Source organism: Lagopus muta, chromosome 9, assembly GCF_023343835.1.
Source record: "Lagopus muta isolate bLagMut1 chromosome 9, bLagMut1 primary, whole genome shotgun sequence".
Lineage (NCBI taxonomy): Eukaryota > Metazoa > Chordata > Aves > Galliformes > Phasianidae > Lagopus > Lagopus muta.
Window position 1 is genome coordinate 10,313,897 of NC_064441.1, and position 26,772 is coordinate 10,340,668.

At 46.6% G+C, this 26,772-nt stretch overlaps 1 protein-coding gene across 2 annotated transcripts in view; it reads left to right on the forward strand.

Moving 5' to 3' along the window:
- The first annotated feature begins 2,747 nt into the window (after positions 1-2,747).
- Positions 2,748-26,772, forward strand: part of CCDC50 (coiled-coil domain containing 50) — a 38,644-nt gene continuing 14,619 nt past the window's right edge. The window contains exons 1-5 of one of the 2 annotated variants that reach the window (XM_048955371.1): positions 2,748-2,945; positions 16,694-16,756; positions 18,065-18,194; positions 22,825-22,915; positions 25,283-25,400. In XM_048955371.1, coding sequence (XP_048811328.1) covers positions 2,897-2,945; positions 16,694-16,756; positions 18,065-18,194; positions 22,825-22,915; positions 25,283-25,400 — 451 coding nt within the window. In that variant the 5' untranslated portion in view covers positions 2,748-2,896. The remainder of the gene's footprint in view (positions 2,946-16,693; positions 16,757-18,064; positions 18,195-22,824; positions 22,916-25,282; positions 25,401-26,772) is intronic. The other variant, XM_048955372.1, reaches the window with a different exon arrangement.

Here is a 26,772-nt window from a genome sequence, read left to right on the forward strand (position 1 = left end):
AGCTCCCTGCAGAGCATGAAGTGAAAAACAAATATCTGTTCTGGGTGAAAAGTGGTCAATGTGCCAGCTTTGGTATTACTTCTCACTTTCTTTGGTGAAGAAGAATTTTGGAAGGTATTTGGTCTCTCTTGCTGATGTGAAACTTGACAGTTCCGCGGGGGGGAGAGGGAAGGGAGGGCAGAACTATTACCCTTACAGACATGTTTGTAAATTTGTGGGCACAGATGCAGAGCTAATTTGCACACTGCAGTTTCCTGGGCAGCCTGGACAAACATCCGAGCTGTGCACGTCACTGAGCTGTGTGCAGCACTGTATCTGACTTCCCATTGTATGCCTTCTCTCTCCAACTACAAAACCAACAAAAGCCTTCCCAATGCCCAACCATTTTCCTGCTGCTTCTATGACATTGCATGTAACCACAAGTTTAATTTAATTCGTTCATCTTTTGCAATGCCCAAATTCATCTCCTCTGCATGTTTTATTTTATTATACTTTAATCCTTGCATGCTCCTGCTCTCCTTGTCCTTCAGGGAGCCCTAATTCCCACAGGCACCATTCTGCTACTGACAGAAATTGCACACCTGCTTCTTGCTGCTCCTTGCCAAGTGCTGCAATGCTTGCTTCCTCTCATTGGCCCCTTTTGGCATAGGAATTCAAACCTCTCCTAATGTGTGCCCTTGGTTGTTTGGAAAAGCAGGAAGGTTAATGACTGGAGTGGTCAGAGGAGGAAAGACATCATTTCGTGCTCTGGCTTATGTGGGAGGGAATGTGATCACCTGTCACCACTGACCCATGAGTTTTTGACACAGGTTTGTGTGACACCTGATTACTGTGAGATGCATAGAACTGGTTTTCCATCCCTTTGCATTGAGCAATGATGGATGCATTCCTGCCTGCGGGATCATTATCCTCTGCCTGCCCCCAGAGCAGCCTCATCCGTTGGAGTTTGCCATGCAGTCATTAGTGGAGCTCTAACAAAGGCTGCTCTGAAAGTGAGCATCTTGATGAGGCCCAATTTATTTCACAGTTGTTATCCTGCTGTCCTGAGATGACATCATGGCACTAGGAGGGGTGCCTGGTTTATTTAAGAAGCAGGCACAGAGCTGTTTCTTGGCCTGCAGGAGGAATGGAGCAGCACAAGGAACTCCTGGTGCTCTTAAATAAAAGAACTAGTTATTTTTTCCCCAGCTTTATTGAGATTAATTGACCCACTGAAACACACCTTCAAGCTGGATGCTGTAAAGTTTGCAGTGGAAAACCTGCTGTCAGCCCAGCAGAACAGAGCTTCCATGCTTTCTGGCTGGAGGCAGAGGCTTTCAGACACAGTGGGAGCTGGGAGTTGTCCTTTGGGACCACAAGATGTGATGTGACTGTGCTGCAGTGTCAGCATTGCATCAGTCATACATCTCCTGGATCCGGCTTCATTTTCTCTCATTTCCAAGCCCCCCAGTCACTCTCATGTTTCCATTGGTCTTTGAAGCCTCCTGTGGCCTTCAAGTGATTCCTGCCATCTTCCACCTTCAGAGATTTCTTCAGAATATCTCGACATCAAGCTAAGATGAGAGGAGTTCAGTGTCACAAATGCAAGGAAAGAGCTGTGCCTGGTGTGCAGGACCCTGCCCTTGGGAACAGGGCAGGTGAATGCTGCTCACTGGATTTGCTCCTCCCCAGGAGCATCAGTGAGTCTGGCAAGGGTAAACACATCTGCGTGATTAACAGAGCTGGAGGAAGGCACGAGGAGCCACATAATTTGCGTAGGAGAAACCTGAGCAGAGAGAGCTCAGGAATTTTGACTAATTGGTGCGGCTGGTTTGGGCCTCAGCCAGATAAGAGGATACAAATTCATTAGGGAAGACTGGAGCAAAGAGCTGTGTGCATGAGGGAGAGCTCAGGAACACTGAAACACTGAACTGGGAGATGATGTTTCTAAATGTGGGGTCAGAAGGCTGCTCTCTTGCATCAAATCTTAGGACATCACAAGTTGGAAGGGCCCTCCAGACCCTTCCCCACCTTTATATCCTTTGCTTAGATGCTCATATGTGTGCCCACTTATGTCCAACAGCAGATGCTTGCACAGAGGTTAAAAACTGGGCTGGTAATGAGTGAAGGATGTTCTTCTGGCTGGTCCTTGTGTGCATGTGCTGCAAGGGTTAATGGCCTTGCAAGGTGCTGCTTTAGGGACTGAGAAATAAATGAGAGAACGAGGGGAAAAAAAACAAACCATCAACAACAACAAAAGCAAAAAGCAAAAAGAAATCTAAAATGAAAGAAAAGAGAAAATAAGAAAAAATATACAAGAGAAAAATGTTAAGAAAAATAAAGTAAAAGGGGAAAATAAGAGAAAAGGGGTTAGAAGTGAAAATGAGGGAAAACTAGGGAAAAAGGGGGAAAATAAGTGAAAAGGGAAGAAAACGGGGGAAGTAATGGAAAATGAGAAAAATAGGGAAGGGGAAGATAAGAGAAAATGGGGAAAATAAGGTAAAATAATAGAAAATAAAGGGGAAAAAAAGGAAACAAGGGAACAAAACAGAGGGAAATCGGGAAAAGGGGGGAGAAATGTGGATAATAGGGAGAAGTAAGGGAGAATAACGGAAAAGGAGGGAAAATCAGGGAAAACGGTCGGGGGGGGGGAAGGGAGAGGGAGACTGAAAGCAAAGGGAGAAGAAAGAAAAAGGGAAAAACAAAGACCAATCGGCGCGGCCGAACCCAAAGGGCAGCGGCCCGGAGCCGCCCGGCGCACAGCCCCGCCCCTCCTGCCGCTTTCTGTCCCCTCCGCCGCGCCGTACGGCCGCTCGCTCCGGATCCCTCCGCGGGTAACTTCGCGCTGTGCGGCGGGGCGCGGGCGGCTCTGCCCTCAGCGTGGGGCCTGCCCGCCCCGCACGGTGGCTGCAGCAGCATGGCCGAGATCGGTATCGACCAGTCCAAGCTGCCCGGCGTCAAGGAAGGTACGGGCGCCGGGATGCGGGGAGCGCGTGCGTGCCGGCGGGCGAGGAGCGGTGCCCGGAGCCGCGATGGGGATGGGTGTGCGGGGCTCTGCCGCAATCCCGTTTTGTACTTTGCCCCGCACGTCCCTGCGGCTCGCGGGAGCCGGGGTGGAACGTGAAATTGTAGCGCCCGGTTTTAGCGTTGCCCGTCCTCAGTGCCTGTCTGCGTGAGCTTGCTCGAGAAAATGAACGCCGTTAACCCTTGCAGCGGGTCGGTTCGATGGGATGACAGCCTTGTGAGGGCAGCCTGCACGTGGTTGGGCTGGCTCGGTTGCGCTCAGCGGGCTCCGGGTGAACCTGCGCTTGCGGTGAGAGGCGCTGCGCCTCCGGGGGACCCCGGTTCGAGGCTGCTGTCCGCCCCACCCCGCTGGATGGGAGCGGTGCCCCGAGCAGCTCCGACCTGCACGGCCGCCGAGGCCCGAGTTGCTTTCTGCAGAGCCTCGGGCCCGTTCCGAGCTCTCAGTTCAGTGATATCATTTGTTTTTGTTGTGCGGAGTGTTGAAACCGAGGTATGGCCTGGTTTAGGTCTATTCATGCTCAGAGTGAATGCCAGCCAAGGGAAGAAATGCATCACCTTCCGTGCCTGGGGAAATATTTGTTCTTCTGATACAGAAATCACTGTTGATTCTTCTGGGGGGAAAAAAAAAGAAAAAAAAAAAACAACCACAAAACGTTCCCTTTCTCCATTTTGGGCAAAGGTCAGCTCAGTCGTTCATTAACAGCATGGTTCCATGCTTTGTTGTGGTGTGAGGACTTTGTTCAGCTCCCTTTGGGGGGCTGTGTGGGTCCTTTCCCAGTGCTTCCCTTGGGACAGCCATGTGACAGTGCCATCCGGCTCTTCTCTTGTGGTCTTAAAGCTGTTTTACAGCCTGGTTGCTGCTGTGCAGTGCAGTGAAAATCCACCAGCTGCGGCCCGGTGCTTCCTTCTTGTGGTTACTTTCTTTCTTTCATTTTCAAAGCCACCTATATTAGCTGAAGGCTTGTTGTAGATGGGGCTTTGCTGATGAAAGATAGTTCAGCCAGTCCACTTTATTTGGTTTACTAGTATAAAACATACCCTTAAAGCACTCATTTCCAGCATCAGCCAGACCTGGTGCAGCAGCCTGGTGTTATAACCTCTTTCCAGGCATGCCAAGTGCCTGCTCTGACCACTGTGGTTAGCAAAGCTCTTGTAAGGCGTTTGCTGAAGGCTTTGATGGTGGCTGCAATATGTGGGTTGAGTGTCTCTGCTCTCCTCTCCAGTGTCTATGATGTTCTCTTTTCACAGAGTGGCTTTGGGTCTGTGTGTACTCGTCTGACCCTCCCTGGGGCATTGCTCAGCTGTCTGCACACAGATCTCTTACACTGGAGGTCTAATCTGTGAGTCTTTCAGGGACAAAAGAATCCTGGAAATATTATTTTAATTGGTTACTTGCAAAGCAAGCAACAAGCTGGCTTGAGCTCTGCTTGCACGTGTCTTTCATCTCTTGAGATCTGATGCATTGCTAGAAGTGAGAATTGGCAGCCATCCTTCCCTGCAGAGATGAGAGCTGGGGCTGCGGAGCTCATTGCTGGCCTGAGCCCTCCCAGAGGAAGAGGGGTCTGGGAGAGGGAAGGGGAGACCCAGCACCCTGGTTCTGCAGTGCACAGCTCTTCATCCACTGCAATTCTCCACCATTCTGAAGTTCTCATTTAGTACTATAATGCGGATAGCATTAAGAAGAAAAAGAAGGGCAGTGTGTCTGCACCTGTCAGTAGAATCTATGCAGCCACGCTGCTGTCGTTTAGTTTCCATTCTACTTATTCTACTTGCACCCTGAGAGCGCAGCAACAGTGCTCACTCTGACTTCTGCTCTTCCTTAAGCATTTGCTTTGACTTCCTGGATCTCCTGATTCACACGTAAAGTGCTTCTGGTTGTTTCCCAAATGTGGTAGTAAAAGATGCAATGCTGCTTTGGGTGAGGAGGAAGGGTTTGGAGCTTTATTTTTCCCCTTGTGGGGCAGCCCCAGGGGCAGGCAGCCTGTCTTTTTTTTTTTTTTTTTTTTTTAACCTTATCACAAATGGAATAAGCTTGTGGTAAGCATCCATCTTCCTCTCAGCCACAGCACCTTCCCTCTGACCTCTGCAGCTTAACCTGACCTCTGTGGCACTGCTGCAGGGTGAACCTTGTAATGCCAGACAGACAGTGTCCCGAGCAGCAGACTGCCTGATCTTATCAGCTTACCATTTCGGTGTCTGTGTGCTCTGCAGTAGGGCACTGCAAGGAGGAAACTTGATGTCTATCAGAACCCCCAGCGGGCTCAATGTTTTGAAGAGGTTCTGTGATGGATACGTGGGGGTGGGTTCCACGCTGGGGTTTTTCCAGGGGGGTGGTGGTGAGGGCTGTGCTCGTGTAGAAGAAGGGTTGGATTCCAGCTGGATTAGTGTAATGGGGGCAACTCTTGAGAGCAGCTGCTGATCAGCCAGGTCACCCTGCAGCCACCTGCACTGTGCCCCTTGGCTCCAGATGGTGTTTTTTTCATGAAGCATCATGTGCTGTGTCACAGTTTTCTGCTTGGTGACTTCCTCTGAGAAGCACTCTGAAAAATGCAGGCAAGCTGGATGGCTTGGGGGCAGCAAGGGCAGGGGCTGACGGGACATGAAAATGGGATTTTCTTTCTAGGTCATTGGTTCATGTCCAGCTCTTCTGAGTAATAGGAGGTCTGTTTTTCCAGCGTTCAAAAATTCAGTAGCTGAGGCTGTGGTGCTCATTTTGCTTCTGGTTAAAGCTGGGTGAAAGTTTTATTGTTCATTCAGCTGTCCTGGGTCTGCAGCACTTGGCAGAGGAGGTGGACAGGATTAGCATTTTGTGCTTGTGGCTCTGAGCAGGCAGGTCTGCCTCCTGCCATCCCTGCCATCCTGTGCATTGCCCTCTGTGAGCTGCCATGAACAAAAAAAAAAAAAGGAAAAAGCAGCCTTTGGCAGACAGGAGCTTCCAGACTTGCACTCATGCCTTCTGCAGGCATATGTTTTCTTAGCTACTGATGAGCAGAAGTGCTGGAGCTGGGATAAAGGAGGCATGGTCTGTTTTACCCATTGGCACTCTTGGAGGTGGCAGCGAGGGAGGAGGCTCTCCCCCATTGGCAGTACAAGACATTGCCACTGCTGCTGTCTGAGCAGTGACTTGCAGACAGCCTTGTGTTTACTGTGACCATGGGCCTCTGCTTAATCTTTAATTTCCCATCAGAAAGCTCGTGCGTGTCAGGACGTGGAGACAGCAGCTGTAAAGACCAGGGTGGGCCAGTAGTGCCCACGCTGGGGCCACACAAGGAAGCCCTGCCTGGGGAAGCGTGTCTCAGGGCTGTATAAAATGCCTCTGCTTTGCTGCAATAAGCCTTGTTTTCCTTTTTGCTCAGAGCCTTGTTTTCCTTCTTGCAGTTCACATCAGTGTGACGATTTGTGGGACAAAGTGACATGTTCCCTCCCTGCTTCCTCGTCCCCGTCCCAGCATGTGTGCAGCTGGCTGCCTTCCACATACTTGCTGCTGCTCCTCTGCTTAGCGCTGGTTGAAAGGCCAAAAGACTGCGGAAAGATGACTGAGGAGTTGCTAAAACTACCTTAAAACTTCAGAAATTTAGGGCTGCTGGGCACTTCCACCCAGGAAGGCAGGGCAGCCCTGTATCCTTACAGAGCTGGTGGTAAGCCAGCCGCATGGAAGCATACTGATGGTTTTTTAAAATAAAAGCCTTTGCACCATCTCTTGGTCCATAAAAAAGACCCCACCCCACTCACTATAGGTTAGCCCTGTAAGCCATGGCACACTGCTGCTAGGAGAGCAGAGCACCTGTGCGTTTGGTGAGTGCTGTTCAGGACAGAAAGTGGCAGTGGTTAGCAGGTGATGTGTTCTTCTCTTTTCAGAGGAAGTTTAAAAAAACTGTGCACAGAGTTTGTGTATGCATGTCTGTGTGGTTCTTCCTTCTCCCACATGTTCTCGTGAATCAGGAGTCTGTGGTTGGGGGAAAAGAAGTGCTATGTGGGCTAATTATGTGATGTTCAGTTAGCGATGGCAAAGGGGCAAATACTTGAAGGCACTGTGAAATGAGTGCTATGAGTGCACGTTGCTTTGGCCACTTATAACCAGACAGGACAGGAGGCTGCAGTGTGCCCCAGCAGCACTACCACATCACTGGGGTGAAGCAGTAGAGGATGGCAAGGAAAGACCTGGGAGCTTTCCAAGCCATCAGGGTGTTGGCTGTTTTTGTGGCACGTGGAGCTGCTGTTCACAGCTCTCTGCTCTCCTGCAGGCGTTGCAGCCGGCGCCAGGTTTCCGAAGGAAGTTGTGTTGGGAAGAGGCTGGGCTCTGCTGGGGTTATTTGCAGCGCCTGAGGGCCCTGTGTTCCCACTGCCTGGTGCTGCCAGGAGGGATGGGCAGCCCTGCCTCAGCCCTGCCTCAGCCCTGCCTGCCTTCTTCAGATACCTTTTGCTTCGGGTCCTGATTTTAGTTGTCTGTTTTTTTTTCAGTCCCCAAGCTGGTGTGTATATTGTATCGTAGAGAGGTGATTGACCTCCGTCCCCCTCTCCCCCTGCAAAGGAAAAGACTTACTTCTTGCTGTCCTTAAGCTAATTTTGAGTTCTTGGAGCATGACCACAAAGCAGCTTGTTTCAGGTTTGCACTGTGATCCTCATCTCTCTGCCCATCTGGCTCCAGAGGCTGGGACTGTATTCTTACCATCTTATCCTGCTGGTTTTGATCTTAGCTGCTCTAAGGGCAGGGTTCCAACTCAGGGCTCTGACAGGAAGGCAGACGTGCGTTCTCGGTACTGCAGCTCTGCTGACTTGTGGCTCTTCTGGAGATAGCTGTGAAGGTCTGACTGATCTGGAGCCAGCTTTGGTACTTTGTGTTCTTCAGAGCTGACTAATGAACTTGGAGAACTTATGTGTGGGAAGTGAGGGGGGGAAGAGCGCCCAAAAGGGGCTGGTGAATGGGGAAGTAAATAAATGAAAAATAATAAAAAGGAGTTGAAAATGAGGCAGAGCATCCTTTGCTGTTGTCCTTCCTATGAAGGAAGGCTGTCCTCAGAAAGCAGATCACAGAGCAGCTCATCCCGAGCACTGGCAGTAGCTGGGCAGACGGCAGACAGGAGTGCTCCTTCCTAGGAAGAAGGGAGCTGATAGGAATCTGCAGGAGTCAGTTGGAAGTCATGCTGCAATCAGCTCTGACACCTTCTGCTTGGAACCTAGCAGTTGGCTGCAGTGAGCCGGAGGGGCTGCCCTGAGGCCTGTCCTGCTGGAGCTTTGCTTCTTGCATATCTGATATAATGAATAAAACCTGATTTGTCTGTGTATGTGTGCTGATGCTGCCATCAGTCTGGCTGTGGCTCTGGATTAGTACAAGCTTTGGAGCAGTCTCTGGTTTGGCTGCAGTCATTTGGGCACTGGAAAGAAAGTGATACTTCTCTTGCTCCTCCAAATGACTGCAAGCTCACTGGGGTGTGAAACCACACTGAGGGGTTTTAAGAGGAACTGGAACTCTTCTTGGTACTTGGCACCTTCTGTGAGAGCATCAGCTTTTAGCAGTCAGCCTTGCATGGAGTCCTCAAAGTGATGCATGAACTTGTACTGGAAAGGTGCTGAGAGCCTGGTCCTGGCCCCCTGCTCTCTTGCATTCTGCTGCATTATCTTTTAGGATTATGCTGGAGGAGAAGCTTGGGAGAGCTGACACTGAATTATCTTGGCTCCATCTCTGTGGAGCTGCTCTGTGAGTTTATTCATGACTGCCTGAAACGGAGGGTTTAAAATGTAGATGAAGCATCCTAGGGTGCTGTGTCTCCTGGGAGCTGTTTCAACCCATGGGGTGCAACCTTCCAGCCCTCCCCAGAGAAACTGCTGAACTGAGTGAGGGGTTTCAGCTTGTGCTGAGCAAAGAACAGAAGTTTTACCTATCTGGGAAATCAGTGTGTCCTTTCAACAATTGCGTAGTATAAAATTGTTTAAAATGCTGTAGTGAAAGCTACTTACCAGATCAAAGTAAAATAGGATGATTGCTGCTGAGATGACAGTGGGGGCAGGGAGTGTAAATAGCGCAGATCCCTTGAGATGTGAGCTCCATGCCTGAGCAGTTTGCTGAGTGGGTGGCTGTTTTGAGTTGTGCGTGAAAGGAGACTTTTTTTTGTTCCCTTACACCGGTTTAAATGAGTGGTGTTGGACTTAAAACTAAAACTGCCATGACATCCTGTCTGCAGAAAAACGCACAATGAAAACCTCCAAAAAAGGACAGCATCGTATGATCCATAGGACACCACTCAGGGCATTCGTTACTTACAGCTTGTGGAGACATCTGTGAGCCAGGGAGTGTGGTCTCCTGGTAAAGGTAACTCTGCTCTCCTTTCCCCAACATGCACGCTGCTTCACCCCTAGGCAAAGTAGGGATAAAACACACTTGGAAGGGGCAGTGGTATTTGTTATGCGGTGCAGGCATTGGCTGCTAAGAAAATTTCTGTCCTGTTAGCTTTTCATGTTGCACATGTGCTGGCTGAGTCAATTGAAGTTGTGTCAGATGCTGGAGAGGAGGGCTGCAGAAGCGACTTCTGTTTTCATCCATAGTTAAAGATTAACTTCATTCACATACAAACTTAGCTGTGTTTTGAATATTGTGAATAATATTTGGTGGCCTGAGTTCTGCTGCTTGGCTCTGGCATCACAGTGGCCAAGCTACTGGCCAAGTCTGTGACTCTGGGGGCTGCATCAGAGAACCAAGCAGGATGTGGCTGAAAGGGCTGAATTTCCATAGAGTGTGCTAATACTCCTGAAGGATCAAAGTCATTTTCAAGCACATGTGTGAGCTTGAAGTGCTTAAACTCAGTGTATTCTTCTGAAAACCAAAAACATGGTATTTAACATTCCTGACCTATGGATTATGTGTTAAGCTTGGCAGATAAGTGCTCTTATCTCGAAAGACTGAAGATGAAATAGGGTGGAATTATCCAACATTGAAAAAGATGTCTGTAATAAAAACAGTATGAGAGATTTCAGTCATTTTGGGGCATGATCTGAAACGACCTTCTGAGGTCCCTTGTGGTGCTACTTTTTTGCAATCTTTGAGATTCTTCTTTGTCTGTGCAAGCACGTCACCTCCTCTGTTGGAGTGCTCAGCAGATGCTATCTCTGCTTGAGGACTGCTCTAGAGTACAGTTCACAGGCGTGTTTACTGAAAAGACAGTGCCAAACTGGTGGGCTTAGAGAAGACATTTCCTGATTTCCTGATTTCTATTTCAAGGCAGGTTAACAAAATAGGCTTGTGTTCTGAGGATTTGGTTCCAAAATATATGCAAACTTCCATTGCAAAGCATAGGTTGGACAGGTGACAGCTTATTGTTGGGGAATGGTGCAGAGAGCACAAGGTTCTCGTACCCTTGACCCTAAGGCATTATCTTTAGAGCAGCAAGGATAACCTCATTCCCAAATCCCAAGCTGCTTTTAGCTTCTGGGCCAGAACTGCCAATTAAAAAAAAAAAAACAAAAAACCAACAACAAACCACACTGGTGGTGGAGATATTTTGTGCTCTGTTTTAAGAGCAAAGCAGAGACTTTTCTGCTTGTTATCAGTGGGGGCTGCCCAGCTTCTTTGTGCTCCCTTCCCCAGCCTGCCTGGTCCTGTCTGTTTCTCAGGAGCCGTCTTCTCCCTGTGTGAGGTTGATTTCCTTGGCACTGGTCACCCATGGTGATCAAAGTCCCAGGAATGCTGCTGAGATGTGATGTGGATTAGCACAAGCTCAAGAATCTCTCAGTGCAATGGGAGAGGCAGGAAGGAAATGAAAAGCACTGAGGTCAGGCCATGTATCTCACAAAACAGGCGGTGCTGGAACTGCAGTCCCTCTGGAGCTGCCCCTGGTTTATCCCTTTCCCCAGTCAGGGCTGCTTGGCCAGGTCATCTTGGACTCAAGGAAATCTTGGAGCACTCACCTGGCTGATATAGTCCCTGTGGTGCCAGTTGTTCTTTCTGATTTGCAGTTTTATTAACTCAGCATCTTTCCAAGATTGCTGGTTTGGAACAGGCTCTGCTTATTGCTCTCCAATTAATTTGTTAGCTCTCTAGGCCTTAAGAAGCAGCTTTAGCTGCTGAATTTTTTTTTTTTTTTTTTTTTTTTTCTTCTCTCCTGTGTCACTGTCTCCCGTTCCTGCTGTCCTTTGCTTCAGGATTCAGAAACTGCAGATGTTTGGAGCTAAGCATGACTCACACCTTCTCATTTATTTTGTGAACCATCCAGCACATGATGCTGAGGGGGAGAATGCAGGGAGTGGGAGGGGATGGGGAGCAAGGGATGGTTTTTTAAACCCCAAAAGGAAATGCTGGGAGTGTGCCTGTGTCGAGCTGGCAGGGCTCCCGGGACACATCAGAAGGCCAGCACCAACATGGAGCCCTTGGGCTGACGTCACTTGGCACGGCCCAGGCTGCCAGGCACAAGTGAGGTATGGCCTACTGGAGGCCCCTGCTTGCTCTGCTGCCCTTCCCTACCTCAGTCACACAGGATTGAGGGCTGCCTTAGCTCCTCTGTTGTGGTTACCTCACTCCCTTTGAAGCAATTCAGTGTTAAAGTGCTGAGCTATGAGGCTGAGGTAATGCTGGAGGAAGCTGGTGCAGCAGGATAGACAGAGGAAAAGATTATTTTGTGAAATTTTGCCAAGTTGCTGTACCTAAGACAGGGCTTCAGCCGTGCTCACAAAAGCCCTGTGCCTCAGCGATGCTTAGAAAGGCGCATTTTGGGGCTGAACATCTAGCAGCAAGTGAGGCCTGTGCATGGGGCTTAGAGAGACTCTTCTGGGTCCCTGCAACAAGCGAGCTCCCCATCGCATGCCACTGCGTGGGTTTTGTGGTGGGATCTGGTAGTGTTACTCAGGAGTTGGCTGAACATGAACCAGCACTGGCTCAGGTTTTGGCCCAGGTGGCCAAAAAGGCCAACAGCATCCTGGCTTATATCAGAAATGCTGCAGCAAGCAGGAGGTGATCGTCCCTCTGTACTCTGCACTGGTGAGGCTGCATTACGAGTACCATATTCAGCTTTGGGTTCCTCACTGCAAGAAAGACACTGAGGCCCTGGAGCATGTCCAGAGAAGGGCAGTGGAGTTGTGAAGGATCTGGAGCACAAATCATGGGGAGCAGCTGAGGGAAGTGTGGTTTTTCAGAGGAGAGGAGGCTCAGGGGAGGCCTTGTTGCTCTCTGTGACCTGAAAGGAGGTTGTGGTGAGGTGGGGATTGGCCTATTCTCCCAAGTAGGGTGAGAAATATGCCCTTAAATTGTGCTAGGGGTGGTTAAGGTTGGATATTAGGAAAAATTTCTTTGCAGAAAGAGTGGTGGTGCACTGGCATAGGCTGCCCAGGGGGGTGGTGGAGTCACTGTCCTTGGAGGTGTTGAAGAACTGTGCTGATATGGCGCTGAGAGACATGGTGGGCATGGCGTGATGGGTTGATGTCTGGACTAAATGATCTTAGTGGTCTTTTCCAACCTTAATAATTCCATGATATGATTCTGTGCTTCCCGCCATGCCTTGGCCATTGTTTTCCCTACTGGCATTCCTGTGCTGGCATCGCTTTTGTTCACAGCTGTGCCAGAAGTGTACATCCCAGCACACTCCCTGCTGTGACCCAGCAGATTGGTTTAATCAGCCCAGGGCAAACCTGTTGTCAGTGTTTCACGCTTTGCTGGACTTGCCGATTGCAGCTGCTCTGATCGTGCCCCTGCTGCTTGTTTGACTGCCTGATGGCTTGCAGCCAGGGCCTGGGGATGGGAAATTGAGTTAATTCTCAGCGGTGAACAAGCATCAATCTTACCTTTTCATTTCTTAGCCATGCAATTAGGGAATAGGTAAACAGATTGCTTATTCCACAATGCAAAGCCTCTCAGAGAGGAGGAATTGTGGTTCTGTTGTCACTGGGGCCGTCCTATTTCTCAGCATGAACCCAGTGCCAGTAATGGCACATAATGAGCTGAGAATGAGGGCTCAGTGCTGCTGTAGCTTCATTTCAGACCACATCTATCCAATCTACATCTTCAGTAATTTCCTATCAGCCTTATTGTTGGAGGCAACTTCAGGGAAGGGAGAGAGTTGGTTTTTTTGGCCTTCCTGCAGCTGTCCTAGGCTCTGTGCCGTGAACACTGGGTCCATCTTGAGGGAGCACTCGGCACTTGCCATCACTCCCAAATTTGCTGCAGGTGTCCCCATCTCCTGCCACTTGGCTGGCTGACAGTGCTCTGTTCCATTCATAATGGGATGTTCTCATCCTCCTTTGCATGTTGTTCTCAGGCTGACAGAACTTGGGAATAATGTGCTCAGATGAGTTAGGGGCATTCAGTCCAGCCAAGTTTCAGGCAGTGATGAACATCTCCTTCTGCTCTGCCAACAACTTCAGCCTCATGGGGTGAAGTCTGTATGCTCCAGTTAGCCATTCATGGATTTAGGAGAACTGCCATCCGTTAAAACAATAAAATAGGTAAAAAAAAATCCCTGTTGTGCTGTAGGAATGAAGCTCACTGGAGGAGGTGAGACTCTCTGTGGGCCTTGGTGCAAGACTGCTGGGAGAAGAGCAGGGGTGTTCTACCACAGGCCTTCTGCCTTTTTGCTTGCACACCAAGTATATTTCTGTCGCTGTGATTTTTCCCACATGAGTAGCAAAGTGTAGCTGGGCGTGAGCAGAATGGAGCACAGAATCTAAAGTCCTTCTGTGCACGTGTGCCTCTCTGAGGAGGTGAGGATGGAGCAAAGGTCTGCCGGCACCTTCAGCGTCATGACCAACACGACAGCTTAAATGCCACGGGGAACAGAAGGGAGTTCAGAAGGGCTGGGATGCAATTTCGTAATCTTTGCAGATGCTTCACATGTGCAGCTCTGGAAATGTTCGCCCTTGCTTCTGCGCTCCCTTGTTTTGCTTTGTACAGCTGTTCAGGCATCTGTGCAATGAACTTGCTCACAGACCTACTGTGGTAAATACAGCGCTGTTTTCTCCTTCTAGTTTGTGGGTGGGATTTTTTTTTTTCTTTTTTTTTTTTTTTTTTTTTTTCCTGTTGTTGTTATCAAACCTCCAGGAGGAAGCGCTCTCAAAGATGGAGTGAAAGCACAGCCCTGGATCTGGACAGGCTCTTTGTGGTGCTGCACTGAGATATCTCTACTTAGCTCCAGCCTCTGAGCCAAAGGTACCTTTCCAGCAGGCTGGGTGATGCTGTGTGAGCGGGAGGTGGCTGACTCACCATCATTCTGTGAAACTAAATAGTGTTAGGTACCACAGAGTAAAGACTTTTTGGGGAATGTCTGTCCCCATCCCATGAAAATGTGTTCCTGAATGCTGGACACCCTGAGCATGTTACCTGTGAGCAGCACTGCTGCCTGAAACAGCTGTGGTTGGTGGCTGGAGGAAGCATTTATTTATAGGAAAGGCCAACTGGAAGTGTTTCATTGCTAGTTAGCATTCAGTATCCTTTCAATGCAATATCCTCTGCAATAAAAAGAAAGCCTTAATTGCACCATCCAGAACTGTACATGCTTAAAATGAGTCACTCTGGGATTGTTACCGTAATCACTGTCCTCATCTCCACCCTGCTGCTTGTCCCTCCTTCCCTGAAGCGCTGCCTTTGACCTTGAAGGGAGGGCTGCTTGAAGTGCAGCCTTATCTTCAGTCTGTCATCTGCAAAACGCCCTCAAATGCACCAAAGCTTATCCTTGACACATTCAACAGGATTTTTGGTTAAAGTACTAACTTGGCTGCAGTCAGAAGCTCTTCTAAAAACCTGTGAAGCCCTGTGGGTGCTGAGAGCATCCTGATACATCTCAGCATGTGTCACTGTGAGAGAAAGGAAACTCATGGGATTGTGGCTGCCTTCCCCTCCCCTTGCAGTGTTTTCTACCCTTTGTGGGGTTGGAAATGGTGTCTGCTCAGACTCTTCAATGAATGTGTTCCTCAGAAATTGCCCTCATAGCTTTCCTACATCCTGGGGGTCTTAGGCTCCCCTTGAAGTGGGAGCTCCATGGGCAGCAGTGCACGCTTCGTGTGTCTTTGCTCCCAAAGCACCAGACGCTGCATGTGGCCCTGTCCCAGTAGGTGTGTGACTGTTTTACCGCTCCACTGCCTATCATAACAAGTTAAAAATAAACCCTTGTGTTTTCCCACAGTGTGGGCAGAGCATTCCTTTGAAAGCTCGAGAGTGAAAGTGATCGGCGTTTGTAAAAATATGCTCCTTTCAGACTGGTGCTCATCTTCTTCCTGTTTATTTGTCTCTGGGTCAGCACAGCTTCCAAAAAGAAGCTGAAAATTACCCGTGGTGGTAATGATGCGGGTGGTTGTTTTGGGTTGACTTGGGTTGCAGGTTGACTTCTGGAGTCTGAGAACAGCTTGGTGGGACGACAGAATCTTCCCCCTGAGAAAGGAGCGTGTGTCTTGGGGAGATGGGTTTCCACCAATGTTTTCAATGGGGAATTTCAGTTCTTCTTCAACCCAATGACTCCCCTAAGTTTTGGCTCAAAAATTTCCATGGGAAAGTCTGTATTTTGTCTGAAGTCCATAGGTTAATTCAGGGGCAGTTTTCAACTGAACATGACTTGATAGCCCTTGTCTGGAGTACGCCCAGCAGGCTCGGGGCTAGGCAGCTGTTCACCAACCCGAGGAGCTGAGCTGGGCATGGCTGAGTTATGTGCTGATGGAAGGAGCGAGAATGGTTTGAATGGGTTTTGAATACTCATTCATGTGTCTAAGGGAAAAAGAAACCTTTTGTCATTTCTCATGATAAGCATGAAGATCGAGTTGCTTGTTTTTCAGATTTTCAAGGTCTACTTTTGGACTGCATCCAGCCGCTCCTATCGCAGGGCTGGGTAGATAATGTTTTCCTTTTGCACTTCCAAGTTAGGCTTATCTAAGTAGAAATTAGTTTCCTGTGATTCTTTTGGGCTTGAAGTCTCATAACTGTTGAGAGGGCATTGGATTTGAGATCTGTGTATTCTGCTTTTGCCCTACAATTTTCAAACCCCTTTTGGTGGGGGAGAGAGAGCAGCCCCAGGAACTGTCGTAAAACCCTGGCAAAGCTAATGGAGGCCCTCAGTAGTCTTAGGGAGTGCAGTGATGCCGAGCAAAGTGCTTCCTTGGAATGCACATTGTGCCAAGCACACCAAATGTCAGATTGCAGGTTTGAACCACTACGGGTTCTTGCTGTAGCCGTGTTCAAGCCACTGCAGTTTCAGTCACTTAACTTTCTGTGTTGGGTATTTGTGCACAATGTTCACGTGCACTGCAAGTTGGATGAGTTTCTGGTGTGATTGCACAACAATCAGTGCTGGTCCCAGTAACCACTTTTCATCCATGCTCAGGGTAAATACAGAGTTGTTATCAGCTTGTGATGACTTGAAGCCAGAGAGGTGTGTAATGTAAAGGTGGGGCATGTTTGCAAAGCTGCCTGTATTGCAAACTTGGCTTCGCGCTGCTTTACGGGAGACAAGTGCAAGTGACGTAGCATGGCATGAGGAGTGCAGGCCATGTTCAAAGTCTGCATGGCAGGGAACAGAGGCTCTGAGAGTGAGCAGCCCAGTGGTGGGCATTCCAGGGCTGTGGAGCAGGGCAGAGATGTGCCTTCTGAGTGCTGACTTTGTCTGGTTTGAGCAAGGCAGTGCTGCTTCAGAACCCAAGCATCTGTATTGATACTTTTTCTTTTTGTCTTTTTCCCCTTCCCTCCTCCTCCTCATCATTCTCATGGCTTTGTTTCCCTGTGCAGTGTGTCGAGACTTTGCTGTCCTGGAAGATCATACCTTGGCCCATAACTTGCAGGAACAAGAAAGTAAGTAGCAATATTTGGAACAAATTGAATCAAATGTATCCCTGCAGATAACTGTTTCTGCTTGTTCTTATGTTGTTGGTTTTCATTTTTTTGCTTAGAGCAATCTTCTCTGCTTTTGTTTTTTTAATTCTTTCTAATGGAGTATTGTTATCATTGCTGTGTTTGCTGTCCTGTAACACTACTCTGTGTTCTACCCCAGCTTGTATTGCCCTCTAGAGATGGTTGCATTTCATGTATACAGTTTTCTCATTCCATTTATAGTGGAGTTTCTTTATGCTGATTATAATAAGATTGCATGTGGGAGTGCGCTTGAGGTTTTATTGCTGTGTGAGGCTGTTAGAAATGACTAGCATGCCTGGAAGCTTCCCGTTTTACAGGCTGACCTGAGAGCAGCCAGTAGAGGCCTGCTTACTGACTGATTTCAGAACTGCTAGTGCCTGCCTTCAGAACGGAGACTTCCTTTTAATTAAGACGTTTTGAGGCAAGGCAGCTGCATGCTTCAAAAAAGAGAGGAAAAAAAAGTACAGCCAGGAACTTACAAGTGGCTGGTGATTTCTATACAGGAGATGTTTGCTTTTCAGTCAGGGCTGAGGTGGCCTCTCTAATCTGTTTTGCTGCATGCCAGTCGCATTGGTATCTAGCAGTACTAGGTGTTAGTGCTGTTCTACTGAGCATGCAGCTTGCACTGAAGTGACTCTTACTGCTGGGACGTGAGACCACCAAACAAAAAATGTAAGCTGCAGTTCTTACAGTCATCTTTTCTTGGAGGCATTATCCATGTATGGTAAAGGGCTCACTGTAGTGTTTAGTTGCTCTGTTGCTAAATATAAAGTTAGTGAGATTCTGGACCATATTACATAGGAAGGAAGAGGAGTTTCTCTCTTTGGATTTTCTTGAAAGTGAGTGAGGGAAGAATCCATAGAAATGGTTTGCATTCCTCTCATCTTCATTGGCTTCTGATGGTTCTTTCCAGCCCCACTTTATTAATCTAGAGTAGTTTCCTGGGACCAGAAAATGAAATGCAGTCTAAAAGTAAATCCCTACAAATCTGTATGCAATTAAGATATGCAGGCCTTGTTTTGGTAATAAATGTATATGCAGCCTTCTCAGTGTTGAAGTGAGGCAATCTCAAGCTGCTGACATAATTTCAATTTGGGGCTTACCCACCTGTGGAGAAGTTAATGACATTACCCTGCAGAAAACTGTCTTCCTTTCTAGCCTGGAATCTCCCTCCCACTTCTTCATCTTCTTCATACTGTGACGTTCAGCAGGCTGATTTTTGGGGCTCTTGTCTGTGCTTATTTCCAGTTGAGCATCACTTGGCGACAAACATTCAGCGTAATCGTCTGGTGCAGCATGACTTGCAGGTGGCCAAGCAACTGCAAGAGGAGGAGGATCTGAAAGCACGTGCTCAAATCCAGAAACGCCAAAAAGACCTGTGAGTTTAGGATGGAGCTGTTCAAACGCTCATCCTGTTTGGTCAGAGTGCTGAAATGAGTTGCTTTGTTTCAAGTTGATGCACGGTACAGTGGGGTACAGGTTGATCAGCCTTTTGCCTTTAGATATCTGTTGCTATAGAAGTATGGATATTATTCTCTAGCATGGGACAGGATGGGAGCAGATGGACCAAGGGTCTGCCTTGGCTTGGGCTCTGTTGGCTGAAAAGAAGCCTTCCTATTCTTCTGTTTGTTGGCAGAGAGGAGTAACTTGGCCGTTTGCAATAGACTTGCCCCTGGCTGAAGTCTGAGAGAGAAGAATTTACACTACAGAAGTACATAGTGTTATAGTGAATTCCCTCTCTTGTGGAAATGGCAGATACTGGCCTACCTGTATTGTGCTTTATAAGTGCTTTTGAGGATTTTGGCTCCGTATATGTTGGCTTTGCACTGTGCTGAACAGCTCACAGCCCGTATTTGTGCTTGTAGATGCTCCAGCATGAAGCATGGTGGGAAGAGGAGCTGCTTTTTGGGGCCACTTGGTGGAGAAAGTAGATGTGGACATGTGTTCTCTTGCAGTCACTTCTTGCAGCAGCTGCAGGAAGATTTTTAATGATTCAGTTTACTCTACAGTCTTGCTCAGAGCCCCTCTTACCTCATCTAAGCCACACTGTGGCTTGTGATTGGGATTTCTCTGTGCCATGACTGTGGAGCAGGTATAGGAATAAAAAGTTATAGTGCAGAGAAAAACAAACTGGGACTTACCAGCCCAGAGTTGACTTTGATCCTACTCTTGGTATTTTTTGCCTCTCACTTGCCGTGCGTGAGAAGTAACAAATGGTTTGTGTGGCAGGGCTCAGTAAGATCACAATGATGAGAGGCAGCAACTTGCTTTCTAAAGGAGCTCCCTGAAAGGTCTGCAAAGCAGAATGCAGCGCAGCAGCTGGGAAATGCATCCTAGCTTGTCTTGCTCTGTGATGCCACCCGCCAGATACAGTCGGTGGTGAATCACAAACCCTGTGGGGTTCATCTGGCAGAGAGTGATGCAGTAGAAGAGCTCTGTGCTGCAGATGTGTGTGATACAGCTTCAAAGGAGCTGTTCATAAAAGATTTCAAGGCTGGGCTGTGGCAAGTCAGCCACTATACTTAATGGTACTAGCACATGCAGACAGTATGTGTGCATCTCTGAAGTTTGTTTCATTTCAATAGCTTTGTTAGCAATTAGAGATGTGAGCCTGTAAATGGCAACTTAAAAATTAACTTTGTATGACAGAGATGATTCCTTTTTGCTACTTGCTGGGAACTGCAAACAATTTTACTGCTGTAGGACTTCACAAAATGGGATTTGCTAACTTTGTGAGCCAAGTTACAGGCAGAACTGCTGACGCAGAACATTGTGTCAGCAGCAGTTCTACTCCTGAAAGCCTGAGCTCTGCAAGAATAGTTTTTGTTGCTTTCGTTTTTTTTTTTTTTTTTTTAAAAAAAAAAAAAGTTGGAGGCTTCCTTTTGTAACTGGATCTGCGTCTTCCTTAATTCTCAGTACATTCCCACTGTCTCTTCCTTGTGCAAGATCAGTGAGTTCTGGCAACACAACGACCCCCACTGCTGCTGTGTGCTGTATGGCCTAGGACGGCCTGACTCTGCAAGGTGACAGAGGGGTGAAGAGGCTGAACTGGGTGGTCTCCTTAGAGACAAGAAGCATAACAAAAAAAGCTCTTCAAACTTAAGGGTTTTTTTTTCCCTGGAGATCTGAAAGACAAAGAAAACATGTCTATTCTTGCTTATTCTTTCCCTTGAAGAATTCGAGGAAGCTCAGAACTCTGCTAGTACTCCTGCTTCTTTAAAAGCATCTCTCACATTTAGCCGAGCAGCCTGGATGCTGCCAAGCATAGTAGCAAGGCTGCTAAAATAACTGAAATACTGTAAAGAGATGCTCTTTCCTTGTTTTGTTCCCAGTACCATAATGATTCTGTTACAGCTCCTTTGAACATTTCCCTTAAACCCTTTTGTTGTTTCTCATCTGGCAACAATTACTCGCTCCAGCCAGTGTGAATGGCAGCTTTCTAATCAGTGCCTTTATTTTTTTTATTGTTCTCTAAGCTGGTGTTTCCTTGACAGTAACACTGCTGGCTGTGTGGGCATGAAGGGCACCTCAGTGTGAGGTTTGGAGGTGGGGATGTTTATATTGCTCTGGCTGATTGCTGGAGACTAAAGCCATTGAATTCACAGTAAAGAAACTAGAGGACAAGAAATGCTGTCCAAGTTCTTTAACCTTTTTGCTTACGTTCAAGTCAAGTTGAAACACTAGCCTATGTTAAATAACTAATCAAGTCTCGGGATTTAATTACCACTGAGCAACAAGAAAAGACAAAATCCAATCCTTTGTCTCTGTTCAGTGGTTTTGAAAGAGCTTGATATGGAGTACAGCAGGATGCATGTCATCAGGAACAAGAAAGCACTTCTGCTTGTGCATTACTTTTGGTATTCTTTGCTGTGAATGGGGAGGCAGTGACCTTGTTGCCTTGGTTCTGGAAGACAGTTAGCTGTTTGTCTTGTGCTTGTCTGAGAAAGACGGATTTTAAGCATTCAGCAATTAGCTGGTGCCAGTGAACTCATCACCTTAGCTTTGTTTGCAGGTGTCAGGAGGGACGGCAGACTCAAACACATTGATGTGTTTGACCTTTCTAATTTATTTTCTTACATGAATCCGTGTAATCTGAGATTGGCCTCGTAAAAGATCTAGTATTTTATGCACACTGACAATATGCTTCTAGGGTTTGCATGTTCAGTTGTCTTTTTGCTTGGTACTGGTTTCCTGTTCCAGGTTTGCCAACATTCCCTTTTGATAGAGCAGGTTTACGAACTATGTTTGACCTGTGTGCTTCTAAATAGATTTCTCTGCAGTCAGGTGCAACACAAACATACACACTTGCCAGATACGAGTTCTCTTATAGGGATGAAAGAAACTGATGTCTGAAATTGTTTGCCCTATCAATAACTCCAGGTCTGCACACACAAATTCATGAGGGCCTTCTAGGATGTCTCTAGGCCTGGGTCAATTTATGAATGTGAGCAAATGTTTACAAACATGGTTTAGGAAAGGGAAGGAAACATCACATTGTGACGTGGACATGGGGTTCTTGTGTGTTTGGAGAAGGAAGAGGAAGCATGAATAACACACAGTACCCAACTGTAGATCTGTTTCTGAGGGGCAATTGACATAAACAAAAAAAGCTTTTTTTCCTTTCATGTGTTTCATGTTCCTTTTTTTTTTTTTTATTTTTATCTCTGACAGATCAGATGTTTCTTGGTGATATTTCTCCTCTAATGCACTTCTTGCAGTGTCCCACCCTACACCACCTAACCAACTCCTTGCACTTCTATTGTTCTTCATCTATAAAATAAGCCACTGTCGTGCCATTGGTTGCTCCAGCAATGCCAGTTCTCTCAGTTTTGCTGCATTTTAGTCCATTGCCTCCAAGTGTGCCAGGTCATTTAAACCCTGATCCTTCCTCAAGACAAGAACAGGTGCTCCAGCCTACCCTGTGCATGTACCTTTCATGTAGCTGAACCTGCTTCTCTTGAAGTATTTGCCTGACTTCCGTAATATGCTTTTGGTTGTCCTCCCATCACCTATCTGATCACTGCCAGCATATTCTTTGAAAGACTGTATCCTGATAAAGCAATCTCTGCCAGTTGCTATTCTCATTCCTGTCTCCTGTGCCTTACCTTTTAGCATTTGCAACTGCAGAGATACCTTTAGATTGATAGATTTTATTTTTTCCTTTTTTCCTATCATTTTTTTCCCCTCTGACCTGTTTGGAGCAGTCACTGACTCAATTTCAACAATCCTGAAAGAGAGAGCTCTTAATCTTCATTCTCAAATCCCCCAGCCCTGTTCTGCATTGTCCCAAAGAACCTTGGCTATCATTCAGGCCTGTTTGCTGGGCATCAGAGCTTGCAGCTGAGCACTGTGCAATTCTTTCAGATACCTTCTGCATGACATTCCACAAATTCATCTGGGTGGATAGACTAGGAAAGATGTAACTCATGGAAGTATGACATTTCATGTCACAATTACTGTTTTTCTGTTCTCCAGTTAATATAGTCCTGTGTGGTGCTGTGATGATTGCTTCCCACCCCTCATTCTGATGCACACTGCTGTTTTTCCTACTGACTGCTTCTGCTTTTGCATCTCATCCCACCTTAGCAGCATTTCTCATTCAGAAATCCAGAAATGCTTGTATTAACCTTACCCCTAAACTCTTCCATTGGCACCACACATACAAGTGCTCCTCAGCAGCGTTAGACTGCTGTTTGCAGAGACTCCTATGTACTTCCTTGGCCTGCTCTGTCTTATTGTTCCTATCTCCTTTCTTAGCAAACTGCCTATGAGTTTGTTTTCTCATCTTTGTACTTTGATCATGGAAGGTTTGGGATCGATTTTCTAAATTTGAGCAGCATTAAGTACAGGGAGTCCTGGTCTCTGGTGAGAATTCATGGGCTCTGCACTATTGCTGAGGAATAATAACTCTTCTGTGTGAATTGAATAGCTGCTTTTAGTTCTTTTTATCCCTCTTTCCAGACTGATGTCTATGATTTTAGGTACTTACTTGTTTCCTTCTCTTCTAGGGAACGGCAGGACTCAGAGATTGCTCAGGAAATCCAAGTGAAGCTGGTTTTTGAAGCAGAGCAGCGACGCAGGCAAGAGGAAAAAGATGAGGTAACTTTGAAAGATGGCAGAGCTACTCTATCAGCCGTTTTAGTGCAGGCATTTCTTGGTTATTAGCTGCAGAAGCCGAGTTGCCTGCTCTCAGTACTGATCTTCGTGGATTATCAGCATGCGCAGAGATTTCAGGGAGCCCTATTACACGTGTCAGATACATTTGTAGCCTGCGAGGGTTGATGCTAATGCCATGCTAACAAAGAAGGCAAATAATAGTAGGCCTTCCTGAGGTGTCCAGAAAGTCCTGGATTGGAGGAACATGTATGTGAGCTTGGAGTGTGTCCCTGTATTTGATTGCAGGTAGGTCCCTGAGAAATTCAGGTAGTTTTACAGTGCTGAAGAGGCAGCTAGTGGCATTTTCTCTATGGGAAGCATTTAAACACAAGGCTATTTCTTGGAAGAGCTAGAACTAATTTGTCTAGCTAACTTCAGTTTGCTTGTTCAAGACTTCATTTGCTTCTAGTACCATTAAATCCAAACAAGTACAGAAAGGCTGGCCAGAAAGATGGAGAAGCATCCAAGAGAATCATGCAGTGGGAGAGAGAGGAGCACTGGCTAAAGGATTTATGCTGTAAATGTGACCATCTCTCTTATTTTCCTGACGAAAATGAAGGAGAAACGAAGCTTCTGCTGACAGCAGTATTGCAGCCACACAGGTTTAAGCAGAGGGCTTCTGGGATGTCAGCAGTCTGGCAGCAAGTCCCTGCAACTAGCCTACTGATTATCTTTGGATGCTGGGAGCAGTCTTCAGATGATTATAACTCAATGTGATGAGGAAAAGCCACAAATATTCCTTCTCTTCCTGTTGGTTCATAGGTAGTTCTGGAGTGTGGCTGAAGCAGATATGTGCTGGGTTAGGCTGCAGATAAATACTGAAGGTGAAGCAATACTGCCTGACTTTGCAATAGGAGGGCTTGAATCAGTCCTGCTGTCCTTCTATGGTCCCCAGTGTTACTTCTTTTGGGTGGGCTTCTGTGCTGATGTGGGGCTGTGCAGTGCCTAAGGGGTTTGTCAGGTGGCAGAGTGGGGATCCTGTCAGAACCACTCCTGTGGCCCTCAGTATTGCATCTGTTCACCTATCTTGCAAGAAATGCTGAATTATGCTGGTATTGGGCATGTGTCAGATTTGTCCTGAATTTATCACACATGAAGGTATGTGGCATTTCCCAGTGTTCAGGCATATCCAGCCAGATGTGCAGGGTTTTAAAATAAAGTACCCAGTAATGGCACTAATTTAATGGCTTATACAGATTTGCAAGTCCTGAACTGTCTCAGTCCTTGGGATAATATGTTTAAGCCCATGTGTTTACAGACTTGCTCCTCTTGTTAGAGTTTAAACTTGCCAAAGGGAAATACTTTTTTTTTTAATAATGAGCCTGGTATCCTCAGGTCCTTAACAAAGCTTGTTGCCATACAAATATGATCTGAATACTGAAATAATAATTGGTATTTGAGCATTCATCCATTGCCCTCCAGTGCTTGCTTTGCTTTTGGAGAGTTTCAGCTCTGACTATGCATTTCACTGTTGTTTTTCCTACCTGTCACGTACATTCTGAGTGGACGCTTAGATGAATATCATCCAAGGGTAAGGCTTTCCAGCTGGTATCTTCCAGCTTCTCTTCCTAGCTTCAGATCAGGCCCCAAGTAAGGAAGCCCCAAAGAGCTATTGACTGTTGCTAGGCCTTGTTGCACCATTAGTCATCTTGAAGGAAAACCGATTAAGAAAATGGAGTGCTGCTCTTTGATTGCCTATCTACCAAATCAGCAACAAGATAAATGGCCTACAGTCCCCACTGCACTCCTGTGCTGTGTGTAGCTCTTCTTTCCTAATGTCCCATTTGATTTTTCTTTTCCTTCAACCTCTGTCAAATTGATGCATCTCCCTGCTTGTCATGCTATGAGCCCTATAAATTAAATCCTGTTTGAAGCAAGTTCCAGTCTTGGTCTGGGAACTGCTTTCAGTCAGAAGTGCTGTCAGCCTGGGACAGTCTGTGCTGCTGTGTTTTTTCTTGGCTACCACTAGTTGTGTGAGCCTCAAAGGTGTTGTTGAAAGCCTAAGGTTGCTCAGGAAATCCCTCCTACCACTTTTTGGCAGTTACTACTTAGTAGACTTGCATATAGATGGATTAGGAACCTGCAAGTTGTTGGGTAGGCTCAGTGGTGGGTCGTGTGCTAGTTGCTGATATTGCCTCTTACCAGCCACTAAGCTGGAAGCCCCATCCAGTTCATGGTTTGAATGCAAGAGTAACCCTGTCAGTGTTGTCTTAAAAAATAAAACTATGAGGAATTTTATAATTGTGGTCTAATAAGAACCATCTGGATATGTTTTGTTGGGAAGGTAATGATTTTCTTCCATCTCTGCAGGACATTGCCCGTCTCCTACAACAGAAAGAATTGCAGGAAGAAAAAAAGCGCAAGAAGCACTACCCAGAATCCCAGGGACACAAAGTCTATGAGGATAGCTATTATTCAGAAAATGGAGGTAAGTTTCTGCTTGTAAAAGGGATTAAGATCATGGTGCTGTAGGTGAAACTGGTGATCTGGGTAGTTCGTTAGGGTGATTTTCCTTACTTGCATTCAGTCCTGCATTCTGTACTACAGCATTGCATGAATTTCCAGGGTCAGGATCTGACTTTATTCTAAAGTCAGAAATTATTTGTGGAGGAAAAAACAATAGCTGCTAGTACGGGTAAGTCAGCTATTTCTATATGGTGCCACAGCTGTGCAGAAGAGAAATGCAGATGCAATTCCACACTTAAAACTGTTTCTGTTTGAATGTATGTGCTCATCTGTGGTGCTGGCACTGCTACTTGCATACAGAAGCAATTGCTGGTTCATGGAACAGCTTTTCAAACAAAAAAAATAATCCATTCAGGTATGTATCCAAGTCCAAAAATTAGCAGAACTGCTTTGAATGACTTACTGAATAACAAGATCATCTCCCCAGAATCTTTGCTATGATTATCCTCTGGGACTGCATTTTATGAAGAAGATACGACTCAGCGCTGTGTTGCTTTCCTCTGGACGTCTTTTGCAATCAAATGTGAACTTTCTTTAAATTGAGAGGGGAGAATCTGCGTGTGTTTAATTATGGAGCAATGTGGTGTTTGCTTTTCTATGCACTGGTGGTGGCTCTTGTGTTCTATCTTAGAAAATGTGGTGGGGAAGAGATGGGTTGCTTTTGATCAGCAGATTATGAAGGTGGAAATCAAATCTCTTATTTCTCTCCTTAACATCCATACTGCTGGCCATTTAAAATATTTTCATCTGAACTCAGGCAAAATATTGTAGTTGCATTTGAGTAGAAGCTCAAGGAGGGCTAAGGAAATGCACAGCACAAAGTGCACAGCAGTAACTAGGTGAAAACTTTATGGCCACCAGTTCTGTTATGTGTGCAAAGCTGGAAAGACTTTGGTCTGAGAGTTCTATAGCCAACCCACAGTTTGTTTCAGAGTTAAATGGGTCAAGTCCCTGGAAAAATTACAGTAGAGGCAATAGTGTTACCAGGCAGGATGGATTTTTGTAACAGTGACAGAAAGAAGCCTGTGACTCTGCACTTTGATTGTTACAGATTTGGAGAGCAGGGTGTTTTGGGGGTCTAATTTTTCTCCCTGCTGTAATCTGTAGTTTTGGGAGTGTGCTAGAAGGATTTATTGCCTGTTGGTTGTATTGCGGCTCTTGATCCTTGTTCCTTGAAACTAGAAGGGATTGAAATGGGTTTGGATGTCTGGATTGTCTAGCACTTTAATTAAAGGTCTTTAAATATTTGGGCACCATTTGATGAGGTTTCATCATTCTTTGTTTGTTTTGTCCTCATTACCTGTGAACTTAAACACAAAAGAAAAGCCCTTGCT